Source organism: Poecilia latipinna, unplaced genomic scaffold, assembly GCF_001443285.1.
Source record: "Poecilia latipinna isolate Pla-1442-1.1 unplaced genomic scaffold, P_latipinna-1.0 Scaffold2344, whole genome shotgun sequence".
NCBI lineage: Eukaryota > Metazoa > Chordata > Actinopteri > Cyprinodontiformes > Poeciliidae > Poecilia > Poecilia latipinna.
Window position 1 is genome coordinate 60520 of NW_015114960.1, and position 13408 is coordinate 73927.

Consider the following 13408-nt stretch of genomic DNA (forward strand, 5'->3'; position numbering starts at 1 on the left):
CTGAGAGGGGACAAGCAGATCAGTATGAGGCAACGTGGTGAATCCACATTAAACTGCACTGGTATTTCATGAATTAATAACACATCTAATTATCTGGAACAGACGTAGGAAGGATTTATATATTAGCAGCAGGTATTAACTGGCCAGGCAGGGACAGAAATCATCACATCCAGTCAGCGTTCCACTGACTGACTGCATGATAATGATGATAAATGTGTGTGTGTGTGCGTGCGTGTGCATGTGTGTGTGTGTGTGTGTGTGTGTGTGTGTGCGCGTGTTTGTGTGTGTGTACTTGTATTTACTACTTAAAGAAGAGCACTTTTACCCACAAGGGGAGGTTATTTGTGGAATGTAAGGACCTGTTCCTGGTTCTCGCTTTTTTTCACAGTCCTGCTGCACTCTACTAGTTAGGTGTACTGATATGGTGTGAATTATATTTTGGCTAAAGGGGCATATGGAATAATTTTATAGCGTAATCAAGGAACTATGTTACCTTCTGTGCACTGGTTTATCGGTCAGCCGATTTATCTGCACCAATTTCCTCCTTTGTGAGATCGGTGAGCGGCCGATACTTACCCGTGAAGCTAATTCCTAAATGTATCTACATCAGCAAAAGTTTAAAAATCCCCCACTGTTCTCTTCTGCTCTCCCGTGAGACAGATATGACTGATAGACCCAACCACCAGATAATGTCTGCATATTAGCAGTTAGCAATAGTCTCCCCACTGTTGCTAACTCGGTGACATTTAAGACAAAATAAATAAATAAAAATGGTACCGGCAGAAATTGGAATTGGCAGGACAGGCTTTTTAAAGATTGGACAGAAAACTGCAATCAGTGCACCCCTACTTCTGTTGTGGTAAAAATGCTGCACATATCAAATGTGACATAAAAGAGATTTGACTTTGTAATTTAATGCCTTGGAATTGGCTCTCTGTCTCTTTAAAAACTCCTGCTCTTTCTGAAACTCCACCTTCAGGAAGGATTAACCTAAAGGGTTAATCGCTCCTCTATTAACCCTTTAACAACATTTTTACCAGCATTGCACTGAGAAGTAGCTCTATCATGAGCTCATCAGAAGCACAGTTCCACCACATGTTTGCTAATTGCTTCTGGCTAGTCTGAAGGATCTGAGTGGGGGAGGGCTGTTCTGTGAGGTAGAAGGTCAGAAGCGTGGACACAGAGCTGTGCCTTGAAGGTGGCATTAGGTCCAACCAGACGTTTTAAACAGCTGAATGGTTGCCAAGGGACATCAAATGATTTCTTAAACATGCATGATGAGAATCAAAACAACACTCCAGGACTATTTTTGATGAGGGAATAATATTATAACATGATGTAAGAGCTCAAAAAAATCAATTTTGCAGAATGCAGTCCTTTTAATGTTAGGAACAAATGATCAGGGTTAGGGGAAACTGTCTGGGTTGGGCATAAATGGAGTTAATAAAATAAACTGAAGTCAACACAAAGTCATCATTTTGATGAAAATACAAGGAGGTGTGTGTGTGCGTGTGCATGTGTGTGTGTGTCTTTGGAGTGTGTGCCTAATCTCTTTATTCTTGTTTTATAACTGTTGCTTGTGTCTGTCTCTGTCAAATATTCATGGTGGGCTGTTGTGAAAATGGCACTTAACATACAACCGTGACGCCTGGTCAAAGCTTAAAATTATAGTAATTAACCACAGCTGAGACGCATTGCTTATTTATCTCTTATTTTGCCCCTTTTAGCTTTAGTATAAAACCAAAGCATAATAATAACTGTCAGACGTATCGTTTTATTTAGGTTGAATTTAGCTGATCCACAACAGATGACAGGAGTGCAGGAACAACTCAGGATGAGAGTGTCACAGTGTCTGTTATTTTAAACACAGAATCACATGCAGTACTTTACAGATTAGAGTAGACGGACATGGACTGTCAGGTCAGAAAGAGACGAATAAAAAAGAAGCAACATGCATGCAGTGGATGCAGATGCTGAGCAAAAATGAAAAGAAAAATGTCATATTCATATCCTTTCCTAGATTCACATTCTCATCATATTAGGAACTGTGATGCAACTTTTTATATGCAGGTAACTTCAAGTGCCATCTACTGGAAGAGGCAGCCACAGCAGGCAAGACAGGAAGTGTTAAAGTGTGAGTTAAATTGACTTCTACCAGCCTCTGTTATCAGACTATATCAGCTGCACATGCTGTGTTATTTTACAGAACTTGTCTTTTAGTGTCCTCCCACTGCTTTACAGCTGATTTTGTTTCTTAATTATTCTGCATCGATACTTAATCAATTGTAATGGTGGCAGCATTTCTCCAACATTTTCTGTTAAAAAAGTCTTTTGATTCTTTTTTTTGTTTTTCTACCATTCCTTTTGTTACACTGTTACGATATTTGATTGAAATGTTATTTAACTGACATTTAATTGCATAAATTTAAAGGCGCATTTCATGTCCCTATTGAGCTCTACAATATGTTATAATATTATTACTTCATCAAAAACATACCTGGAGTTTTGGCTTGCTTCTTTTGTGCATGTTGAGAAATCCTTTAATTTCTATGGCAACCATTCAGCTGTTTAAAAACACTTAGGTGGATCTAGCTCCGTCTTCCTCAAGATCCCAGTTTCCAAGCTTCCCAGAGCAATCCTCCCCCGTTCAGCTCCTTCAGACTAGTCAGCGGCAATCAGCAAATTACTTGTGCAAACGTGCATCTGCCGAATTCATGAGAGCTACTTCTCAGTGCAAAGCTGGTAAAAATATTGTTAAAGGGTTAATAGAGGAGCCATGTTAAGATGACTTCCTGAAGGCAGAGTTTCAGAGACAGCAGGAGATTTTAAAGAGACGGAGACCCAATTTAAAGGTGTTAAATTACAAAGTCAGTATTCTATGTCATATTTGATTTATACAGCATTTTTGTAACAACTGTAGATAAAATAGTTATTTGTTAATTTTACAAAAAGGCAAAATGTGCCTGGAAATTTCATAATAGTGTCCCTTTAAACCAACATATTTTATGTATGAAAATGATTCCTTGTGTATTCAATGATGAATGTTTGTGTGAGATTTTACACAAAACTAAGACAAACAAAGCAAGAAATGTGCCCACTGCAGTTCATTCCAAATAGATATTTATCTTTTCCATAATTAATAAATGCCAACTCTGGAAACGTCAGGATTTTGTTTTTAACTAAAATAGTCATCTTCCAAGTGTTGCATGTCTGCCAGCCATGAGTCTGGTTTTCAGAGGGAATTCTCGATCCGCTGCATTATTTATTTTTGCCATTTACGGTGCAGATTAAGCAGAGAAAGAATTCAAGAAGGCTGGACTATCACCCTGAGCAGAGTTCACTCTGTGCTCCTATTAATCCACAAAGGACCATCCTCCATCTTCCTCCCTCCCCTCTGCACTTTGTCTTTCCAAGCATCTACAAGCCTAGTGAGGCACACATGTACTGTCTCGCCGCTCAAAGTTACTGTTTGTTGTGGAAAGAGGCTAAATGCGTAGGGCCTCTGGTGCTAAAACCATCAGGCACAACCTCTCAGTGCATGCAAACATCAGAAACGCATGAGCTCTTACAAAATTCTGTGCAAGGTATTGGTTGTCTTGGTCACTGATTCTTCTGTAGAATGAATATTTTGGAAGAGATTTTCATCTGTGAAGCGAAAATATATGCTTGTGCCTTTTCTATGTTTGAATTTAATCAAAGCAACCTAGAATACAATCTTTCAGCAACGCTGCAGCTCCAGTTGGTGATAATTATGATGGCATGGTGAGTAGAAGGAGAAGAACAAAGACAAGATAGAGGGAATGAGGAGATGAGGCAAACAGCAAGTTGGCACAGAGCAGCAAAAAAACCCCAAAAAACTGTGGCAGAACTTTATCTAGTCATCTCGGCAATTTTTAATCTAGCGAAGCAAAATTCAGTGTTTCTCAGCTAATCTTACACCATCAATGACAAAATAAGACATCAAAGAGATACAAAAGCAGCGGAAAGACTCCATTACAGTGTGACGGACATTTGGGTTAGAACAACCAAAAGTTGGTTATTACAACTTGAAACTAGCGATCAGCCCTGAAATCTGAGTGTAGTGATGGACTCTGACCTGAACCTTCAGAGTCATATAAAGACAGTTACAAAGTCGGCCTTCTGTCACCTGAAAAACATCTCCAGGATTAGAGGAATTATGTCTCAGTGAGATCTAGAGAAACTCATCCATGCATTTATCTTTAGTCACATTGATTACTGCAACAGCGTCTTCATAGGTCTGTCCCACAAATCAATCCTCCAGCTGCAGCTGATCCAGAACGCTGCTGCTGATGTTCTGACTAAAACCAGGAAGATAGAGCACATAACACCAGTTTTAAAGTCCCTCCACTGGCTCCTGTAGTTCAAAGAATAGATTTTAAAATACTGTTGTTAATTTATAAACTACTGAACGTCTTAGCACCACAGTAGATTGAGGATTTACTATCTCTTGCCTTTAAATCAGTGCAATGTAAAGATGGTAGGAAGAGGAAAGAGGATAGGAGGAGAAGCAGCTGCAGCATTTAACAGACAAAAATGTTAGACCAAGAGAAGGAGAGCTGAAGACAGACATGAATCAAAAACTCATTATGTGCCACATCTGTAGCTCGGTGGCTTCTGAAGCCACCCAAAGGTCAGTGAAGCCTCCTAAATTTTTAAAGTGGAGTTCTTTATAAGAAGAATGGATTTTATAAAACATAGTAAATTTGAGATATCTTTACAAACTCCTTATATCTTAGATCTTAGTGTACTAATGTGTGAGCAAACCTGTTTGTTTGGTCAAAACAACTTGGTTATTATTTGTTGTTTGCAGCATTCCTAATTTAATTTTAAAATTTAAAATTTCATATTGTATAAGTCATTTGAAAATTCCCACCATTCCATGTACAGGACACGCAGTCATCTGTGTTCTTAGAGAAATTCTCACTCCTCTCATGGGAGGTTTACACTCTTGCCATCTGGTTGAAAATATCGCTTCATTACATCAAGAAGAGACAAAATGTACATTGATATCCATTCATCATGGCATTAAGAATGCTAATTACAAAATAACAATTAAATTACAAAAGAAAAGGTTTTCAGATCTCCAGCCCTAAATATGTTATTTTTAACATTAATTAAGGATTTCTTAAGTGACTTATTTAAAGATTATAATAAACACCCGCAGGCTGTAACTCTAAACCAATAATTAATCAAAAAGCCAATTTCTGCTCGTGAAGCTTGATGCTTAAATTCAGATTTTCTTATGCAACCGGTGTCCTGAAGAAGCCTGTTTTAGCAAAGCAATAGAATATTGTATACAAAGAGAACATTGTTTTAAATACCTTTTTATCATTACAACAAATACAAATAAATTTTAACTCCTTATCGCCCAACCTTAATTAGAAGCGAACAAAATAGCTTGATCACACCTCAGCAAAGATGGATTTAACCTTAAATCCTTTTATTCACTTTAGATGAAAAAAGAAAATTCATGTTTTTTTTATGTTGATGAAGTTTGAAACAATGCTGATTTATGGTACAGTTAATGTCAGATTTTAACAAAATAGACCCATATTACATAACATTGTAAATTCCTGTGCAGTCTTGTGTCCGCACACATCAGATCGCAAACTGGAATCGGACACAGCCGTGCGTAAAGCCTTCACTCCACAGTTTAACCACAAATTTCATCATCGCATTCCTCCGTCTCTCACAACACACACTCCGTCCTTTCACAGTTGGTTATTCTATAAGTTCTGATGTGTAAATATTTGCAGTGAATATCTCAGGCTCCATACTTCTCGCTGCGCAAAGACCAGAAGCTGAGACGGAAGCGCAAAAGCCCCTCTCACCCAGCAGCTGGAAGCACACACACACAGGCGCGCACACACACACCATCTCCACCCACCTGCAGCACGGTCTTCATGGTGACAGCGGAGACGATGGTGGTGCAGATCTTCTCCCCGTTGCGGGTCATTTGGCCCATGATGAAGAGCATCGGAGTGGCGAGCGCGAAGGACGCGATCCACATGGCGCTGATAAGCTTCTTAGTGCGGCTCCGGGACATGATGCTCTTCGCTTTGAACGGGTGGCAGATGGCCATGTAGCGCTCCACGCTCAGGCTGGCGATGTTGAGCGCGGTGGCGTAGGAGCAGCTGTCCCGCAGGAAGTAGTAGCCCCTGCACACGGCGTCCCCGAACACCCACGGGTGGTGGAACCAGATGAAATTGTAGAGCTCGATGGGCATAGAGAGGACGAGGATGAGCAGGTCCGACACGGCCAGGCTGGCCAGGTGGTAGTGTACGGTGCTCTGGAGGTTCTGCAGGCTCTTTTTGGTCAGCAGGGTGTACAGGGTGATGGAGTTCCCCAGAGAGCCGACGGCGAACAGAGCCACGTAGATGATGGTGACTATCACCTTGGAGTAGATGTCGGTGTTCACCTCGAGGTCTTCTTCCTCCGGTCTGGGAGCGCCCGTGTCGTTCCCAACGGGAGACAGCGACTTGTTCCCAAACAGCCGCTGCGCCAGCGCGCCAAAGCCGGCCAGGTTGCGCTCCGAGAGCGTGAAGTTTAAATCCATTCTGCTTTTAAATATGAAGCATGCAAGGATCACGATCTGTGCGCTGATCCGTGAGCTGCCGCTGCTTGAGGAAAGCCAAACCGATGCGTGGAAGTCGGAGCGCAGCTGCTTTTATATTTGGCACAGCAGGGAGGCGCGCTCGCTATTGGCGCTGCTTTGATGACGCGTGGACATTTAGTGAGAGTTTCATCTGTGAAGGGGCAGATTATCAATACATTTTGGAAAGTTGCTAACAGTGGCGGAACTAGACTTTTTAACAAGAGGTGGCCAAAGGGGGTGACTTTTTGGGGGGTTAGGGGGGCTAAATACTAATGAAGAAAATATTCAGTTTCTTTACGCTGGTAAGTAAAGAAATAAATATTGAGCTTTAAAGTGGATGCTGCAGATTTTTATTGTTAATTTTTTAAATGTGGGACAACAGGATTAAAAAAAATCACTCAGGGTCTTTGATGCCCTACTTTCAATTAATTAATTACATAGATTCAAAATATGAACACCATTATTTGAGTAATCTAGATGACAGATTAAAAACAACACATGTCTTAGTTGAGCTCATTTAGCAGCAAAGGGATTTTGGAAATTAAAATGTCTCCTCATTCATTCATCAATGGCTTTTGATTAAAAATGTGATTTCAGTTAATTAATTACAGTGCCTGCAATTAACTTGATTAAATAGTCCCACCAATTAAAAAAAAAAAAAAAAAACTTGATTGAGTTTTCTTTTCAACCCAGCATTAGATTATGAAGAAGCAGATAACAATCCCATGCATTTGAAGAAATTTACCCTTTAAGATCTTTCTCTTCTCATCCAAAAGGATTTAATTTAATAATGCAGAAGCATTTTAATTAAGAAGGGTTTTTGTAGGGTATTCCTCTTTTCCTCTGTCACAGGAATGCAGAGAAATAATGTCAGATGACAACCGTAGAGCTCACCTCAATGCATCACAATGCGCTCAGGACTTCATTCATGGCTGGGACTCCTTTGCTAATGATCCACTCACAGCGTGCAAAGATATTATCGCTGGACGGGAAGAGAGGAAATGTTTCTCTAATGGTTACTTGGCAATAGCCAGCACCGTTCAAACCAGTGTTGCAAAGCAGCTCTGCCTCTTTACTGCCAACAAACCTAACAGAAAACAGGTTGTTTCTTCCCCGCTCTTTAGCAGCCGGCGGTGTGTCTACAGCTCTTCCCACACTGTGGATAACTTCATTTCTTTTCCTGGGCAGGACCCTCGCCTCTGAGCACACACTTAATCACGTTTATTGCATCCACACACAAATGGTTCTCAGCCACGGTAAGGCACCTGTTTGGGTGCTGCAGGTAACGTCTTTCGAGGGATTCTCGGCCGCTGATATTTTTCAAACTGATACATAAGAAGTCTGTCTATGAGAGCTTCTGTTTGTCACTGGGAAACACAAATACACATGATGCTGAAAAACACCTGGGACATTTTGTGGTTGAAGATTAGTAGACATTTTTGTCTCACATCTTCACAGTTGTTCAAGGTCCTTTCATTCTCCCTAAATGAAAATTATTCCAGCAGAAGAAAAAATAAAGTATGTTTGGTCGAAAATGAAATTTAAAAGCTTAGAAAAGGTTGCTCCGCGCAATGTGTTAATGCACCATTTCAGTGCAAGGTTAAAAACAATGTGGATTTTAAAGAATGACTGCTGGGGTATGAGATGAGATGAAAGGTTTTTTTATTTTTTATTTAATGGAGTTGAGGAATTCTGTTTTAATTTTTATTTATATAACTGTCTATGAGGAAACATTGCAAATGCAAAGTGAAAAATTATTACTTTATATCAAATTGAAATTTTATGTACATCTCATTTTTTTCTGAGGCTGCTGGGGAAAAGGTTATTCCTTCAAGGCTATTCCTTGCCTTGCAGTGTATGGTGGTGTGGGTGGTAATACACACACAATAAATCACATTTATTGAAGCGTAAAGTCTTTTTGAGCGTGTGATGCGTTTGTGTTACTTGTATTACACTCCCATTTTAATGTGTGTTTACTGAGATGAAGGGTGTAATGTGGACAATCTGCTGCTGCATCAGGACAAGAGAAAGTTTTTGTTGTAACCTCAGTCTACAGATGCCCTTTGTGAACAAATACGTATGAGTTGAATATGAAGTCAGCTGAAAATGATAATCAGAAAGTATAGGTCAGGCTGTGCTGCTGCTGGAGCATCTCCGAGAGTTTAACCTGCTCATCTGAGGGAATAGTCATCAGAGCAGACAGTTTCTGTATTGTCTAAACTTATTCCCCTGTGAAAGCGTAAACCCAAATTTTGAAAATTTCCAACAAACTGGGTGGAATCAAGAGGTGGAGAGGCACGGCCAAGTTTGGGGATGAGCGGGAGGGCTAAGAGCGGCTGGAGGAAAGAGGCACTTATAAACTTTATCGTTATATTTTGTGACTTTTCAAGACACCTCTAAAGACTTAAGATATATATATATATATATATATATATATATATATAAAGCAACTTTCCTCTGTTATGCTGGAGACTTAGTAATATTTTGTGTTTCAGCATTGATTGAGAATAAAAACAAAAGGAAGCACTCAGCTAGTGCTACAGGAAATTTTTGTATGCATCTCTCTTTAGAAACAACAAACTGTGGCATTTAAAAAAGATGTGGGGACCAAAGCTGCCTGTTGTGTATGAGCTCTGGGGACGTCAATTACACAGCATGCGCTAGACAATGGAACGGACTTAGGTTTTTAAGTATACACATATAATTGCATACCTTTGTGCAAAAACAATTATGCTGCCCACAACTTACATCCGAAACAAAACATTTTTGCATAGGAACTACTCTTGATCGAACTTACCGAAATACCAGGCTTAGCGTTTTACACAAAAATGAGGCAAATTTCATCTCAGAATGTAACGTTGTGCACCACTGGGAGTATTTCTAATCAAGAGTAGATGGAAAAAAAAAAAAAAAAGTCATGCAACTGTGGCATTTAAAGAGGCAAACTCTTATCAGATCCTAAATTGGTTTAATTGCCAGCCTTTACTCTGTTGATTTTTAAATGGAAATGTTTATAATTGAATCAGAGGAGATGATATCTGTTGGTATTCATTATGCACAGAACAGCAGGAAGCAACAGTGAGCTAGTCTAAAGTCTGGTGACCTCTGCCTTATGCAAATGTTGGGGAAATTGGCACAAGAACTAATATTTTTGATTATTCAGAGAGGAAGATAAAACACTGATACACTGCTGCTTTTGGATGTTCTGTCAGAATCCAATAATCACCAAAGAGCATTATGGGTAGTTCTGCCCATGAGCCTGATTTAGACAGGCTCATGACTGAGACACCCTCAATGAGTCATGACTGAGGGCATCTAGTCATAACTAGATAATTATTCATGACACATTTAGTTTGAAAAACTGGTAAGTAATGTAAAAATTGAGCAACTTTAGATTTACAAATTTCTTTTTTTTATCTTGCTTCGCATCTCCACAAAATTGCTATAGGAGAGGCTAAAACGGCTTAAGCCGCCATGACGCATGAAGCTGAAATTGGCTGCAATAAATAAGTAACAGTCCTTGTGTGTTTCTGTGGGGAAATATTGGAATGCTTTATTGGCAGTCACTGTCAAACATGGCCCACTAATATGATTTGTAGCCATCTGTAGGCAAGAAAAATTCTGTTTCATTTGAGAAAACTACTTCCACTTTGATTGCCCTCAAACAGGATGGACACCAGCAATTGGTGAATGACAATCTGATCTGGCGAATTGTTGAGGTCCTAATCCAGACAGTTGAGTTGCATTTCAATAGTAACAGAAGAAAAGGGTGGTAGAGGCTGGAAATCGTTGCTTTGCTTTCTGCTTTGCTGTTGCCGATCAAGTAAAAAAAAAACAAAAAAAAACAAGTGTGAGATCAAAATATGGTTTGTAGGTTTCAGCTCAGGATTCAATACTGTCTCCTTATTGGCAAGCTGATCTCACTGGGCTTCTGCTTTTGTACCACACTGCGCAACTACATGTTGATCTTCCTCACTAACACACGTTTCCATCACAGTTGTTGTCTAAGGCTGAACACAGAATCCCCTCAGGACTGGGCACCTGCTGTTCTCTTTGCACGCCCCTGGGTTCAGACATACAGAGGAAAATATTGTGAAGCTTTGTGGAGACACCAAAACCATGTGACTGAGACTAACAAAGGGATGAGACTGTTTGGAGGAAATCAGGAAGCTCAGAGTACCAGTTGTACTGCAGATAGAGCTGCTGCTATGAAGCCAAAGAGAACAAAATATCACTTTGATTTTTATAAGAAGGGCTAAAATTAGTCTAGTAAACCGAGGTAAGTACCTGAAATAATCTCTCAGCTAATGTTTGCTATAATTGTAATCTAAGTTAGGGCTTTTTCAAACCTCGGTTTGATAGACTCGGTTCGGTCTGGGGACCAAAATTGCAACGTTTGCTACAGTTTCAGCTGCTGAAGTTCGCTTTTACACTGAAATGTGTCAAACAAACCAAACCCTCTGAGCAACCTATTTACCTCCTCACCTGTGGTGGCGCTGCACCAAGAGCCACTGAAGGAAACAACAGGAAAATTTTTGAGCACAACTTCCTTCTTCACAGTGACATCAGACTTTAGTGGTTGTAGAATTTCTCTTTTGTCTTTGGCAAATGTGCCAAACACTCTTCAACAACGGGCTCAGCACAAGTCATTTCTCCAACTAGTGGTAGACAAACGTGTTTGTTTTGGTTGTATTTTCCCAGAATGCCCTGCACTTGAACAGCTCTGCATAGTCAAGCCAAACTGTCGAAATTGATTCTCAGAATCAGAATCTGGTTTATCAGTCAGAGCAGGAACAATAGTTTTGAGGGGCAAATGTCCAAGGACGTGGACTGAACATGCTGGGCCCTTTGGCCTGCTTCCTGATTTTGGAGCGGTCTCCGTTCCACTTGGCATCCTCATATGCATTCAAACTACAACAAAGTTCACTTCATCTGAACCAAGCCTTAGTGTGCATCCGCATCAGGCCTGTTTAGTCTGCTTTAATTGAACTCTAGGACATTTGTCTAGAAAGTCCAGTTCGTTTGAGGAGAAGTGAATGCGTATTCAAACTCTGATGCAGTTGCTGTCACTACATGTTATCTGCTTGATAGCAAAAATTGGCAATGACACTCAAAATAGTGTTGCAGTTGTAGCACAAAGCTGCATAGCTGAAATGCAGAAACTGGATTTCCAGAGTTTGTCTGTCCTGTTTAGTCCTCTGTTTCACCCTTGCCATTTCTATCAAATTGGAGAAATTCAGCAGTACAGAACAGCAGAATAAGACAGTTTTCTAAACAAGCATATAATTCCAATGTTGTATATAAAGAAATGCATCATTTTTTGCCCACCCAGGTTCACTTGTGCCATTTAACACCTAAGCTACTACATAGGAACCGTTGGCTTTCTCTCTCTTTCATCTGTCACCAACATCCCTGCTTTCTGTCGCTTGTTTGTGGTGGAGTTTATGAAATGCATTTATTGCGAATGATTTCAGTATTGCTGCAGCTGATAACTTGTGTGTCTCATGCCAAGAAGTAAAGTATCTCCCACATATCAGGGAGATTCATCTTTTCCGTCAACGTTAAAAGATTGCTCTGCTGGCTGGACATCTGCAGCAGAAAACAAATCACATATCTTACTTTGAAGTCTTTCTATTCTTTGAAGTTTTCACTCTTAGATTAAGACTTCTCTGCTGAGAGCATGTGAAGAGCTCCTTCCTGTTGTTTACTGAAGCCTGCGCATGATGTCTCTGTTCTCAGAAAGATACTTAGTCAACAAAATCGTGTTGTCGTGTCTGTTGTGCTGCGAAAGTCCAGCTTAACATGAAACCTAAATACTTTTTGGGGAAAATATTTCATGATACCTCCAGTGTTACCTGCTACATATTCACAATTACACCTTTATCTAGAGTTTGGAGTTTAAAGGTATGAAAACAAAGCTATTGCCACCTTGAATCTGCCAGGTGTAGCTGTTCCCACTGGCACAACTGATGAATATATGGGTAGTACCAGCTTAGGATCTCGATTGAACCGGCTTGGTTGGAGAAAAGGGAACACAACATAAACTAATTTGAGTTGACAGACAGAGAGGTTAACTGTTAACATCATTGGAAAGGTTTTATAAACTGATTTTGGTTGAAGAGCTAAATTAGCTTGGTAGAGCTAATTTAGCTTGTACCCATGTTTACATGTGGATGCAAACATTGGCACATCCACATTAATAAATTCCATGATATTATAGACTTTAAAGTGAAGTCTTCATTTATTATTCAGCAAAAAAGTAAAAGGGGAAGCAGAGTAATAATTTTTACAATCAATGCTATTGATAGGTTTCAAAGTGGTGCAGTTGGTGGCACTAGTTGCATTTCCATCACTAATGTACACAAATCTATTTTCCACTAAAGCTGAAAAAAAAACCACAATTTCACAATTGTGTTTCCAATAAATAAGACATTAAATTGAAATCACACATGAATAAGCTTGTTCACACCATGAGTCATCATGGCAGTGATATATACATGAGATGCGTTTTACAGAAATTGTTGTGATTTTACAGAAGAGCTATGGATTCGAATGACACACAACTTTCAATGAACTGTGCGATGCTTTGAGAGCGCTGGTGGAGCCAGCTGCACATTGAAAATAACAAAAACAAGCCGTCATCCTCATACCACTTCCTGTCATCTTTTTTGTGGTTTTTGCCAGTAGTAACATCCACCTGTTGATCTTGTGACTTGTGTGATATGAAAACACTGTTTCCATTGCAGTTTTGCGAAATACATCTAGTTTGATGAGGCCAAAAAAAAAAAAAAA

The 13408-nt window shown here is 39.8% G+C and overlaps 1 protein-coding gene and 2 long non-coding RNA genes across 3 annotated transcripts in view; 1 reads left to right on the forward strand and 2 right to left on the reverse strand.

Moving 5' to 3' along the window:
• Positions 1-6732, reverse strand: part of LOC106937430 (neurotensin receptor type 1) — a 50096-nt gene extending 43364 nt beyond the window's left edge. Inside the window, exon 1 of the mRNA XM_015018945.1 lies at positions 5909-6732. Within this exon, the coding sequence (XP_014874431.1) occupies positions 5909-6577 (669 nt within the window). The 5' untranslated portion in view covers positions 6578-6732. The remainder of the gene's footprint in view (positions 1-5908) is intronic.
• Positions 6733-7154: 422 nt separating this feature from the next.
• The window catches only part of LOC106937429 (uncharacterized), a 19087-nt gene continuing 12833 nt past the window's right edge, over positions 7155-13408 (reverse strand). The window contains exons 2-3 of the long non-coding RNA XR_001422395.1: positions 9395-9398; positions 7155-7166 (exon numbers count right to left, since the gene is read on the reverse strand). This is a non-coding gene — a long non-coding RNA (uncharacterized LOC106937429). The remainder of the gene's footprint in view (positions 7167-9394; positions 9399-13408) is intronic.
• The window catches only part of LOC106937428 (uncharacterized), an 18114-nt gene continuing 16486 nt past the window's right edge, over positions 11781-13408 (forward strand). The window contains exon 1 of the long non-coding RNA XR_001422394.1: positions 11781-11795. This is a non-coding gene — a long non-coding RNA (uncharacterized LOC106937428). The remainder of the gene's footprint in view (positions 11796-13408) is intronic.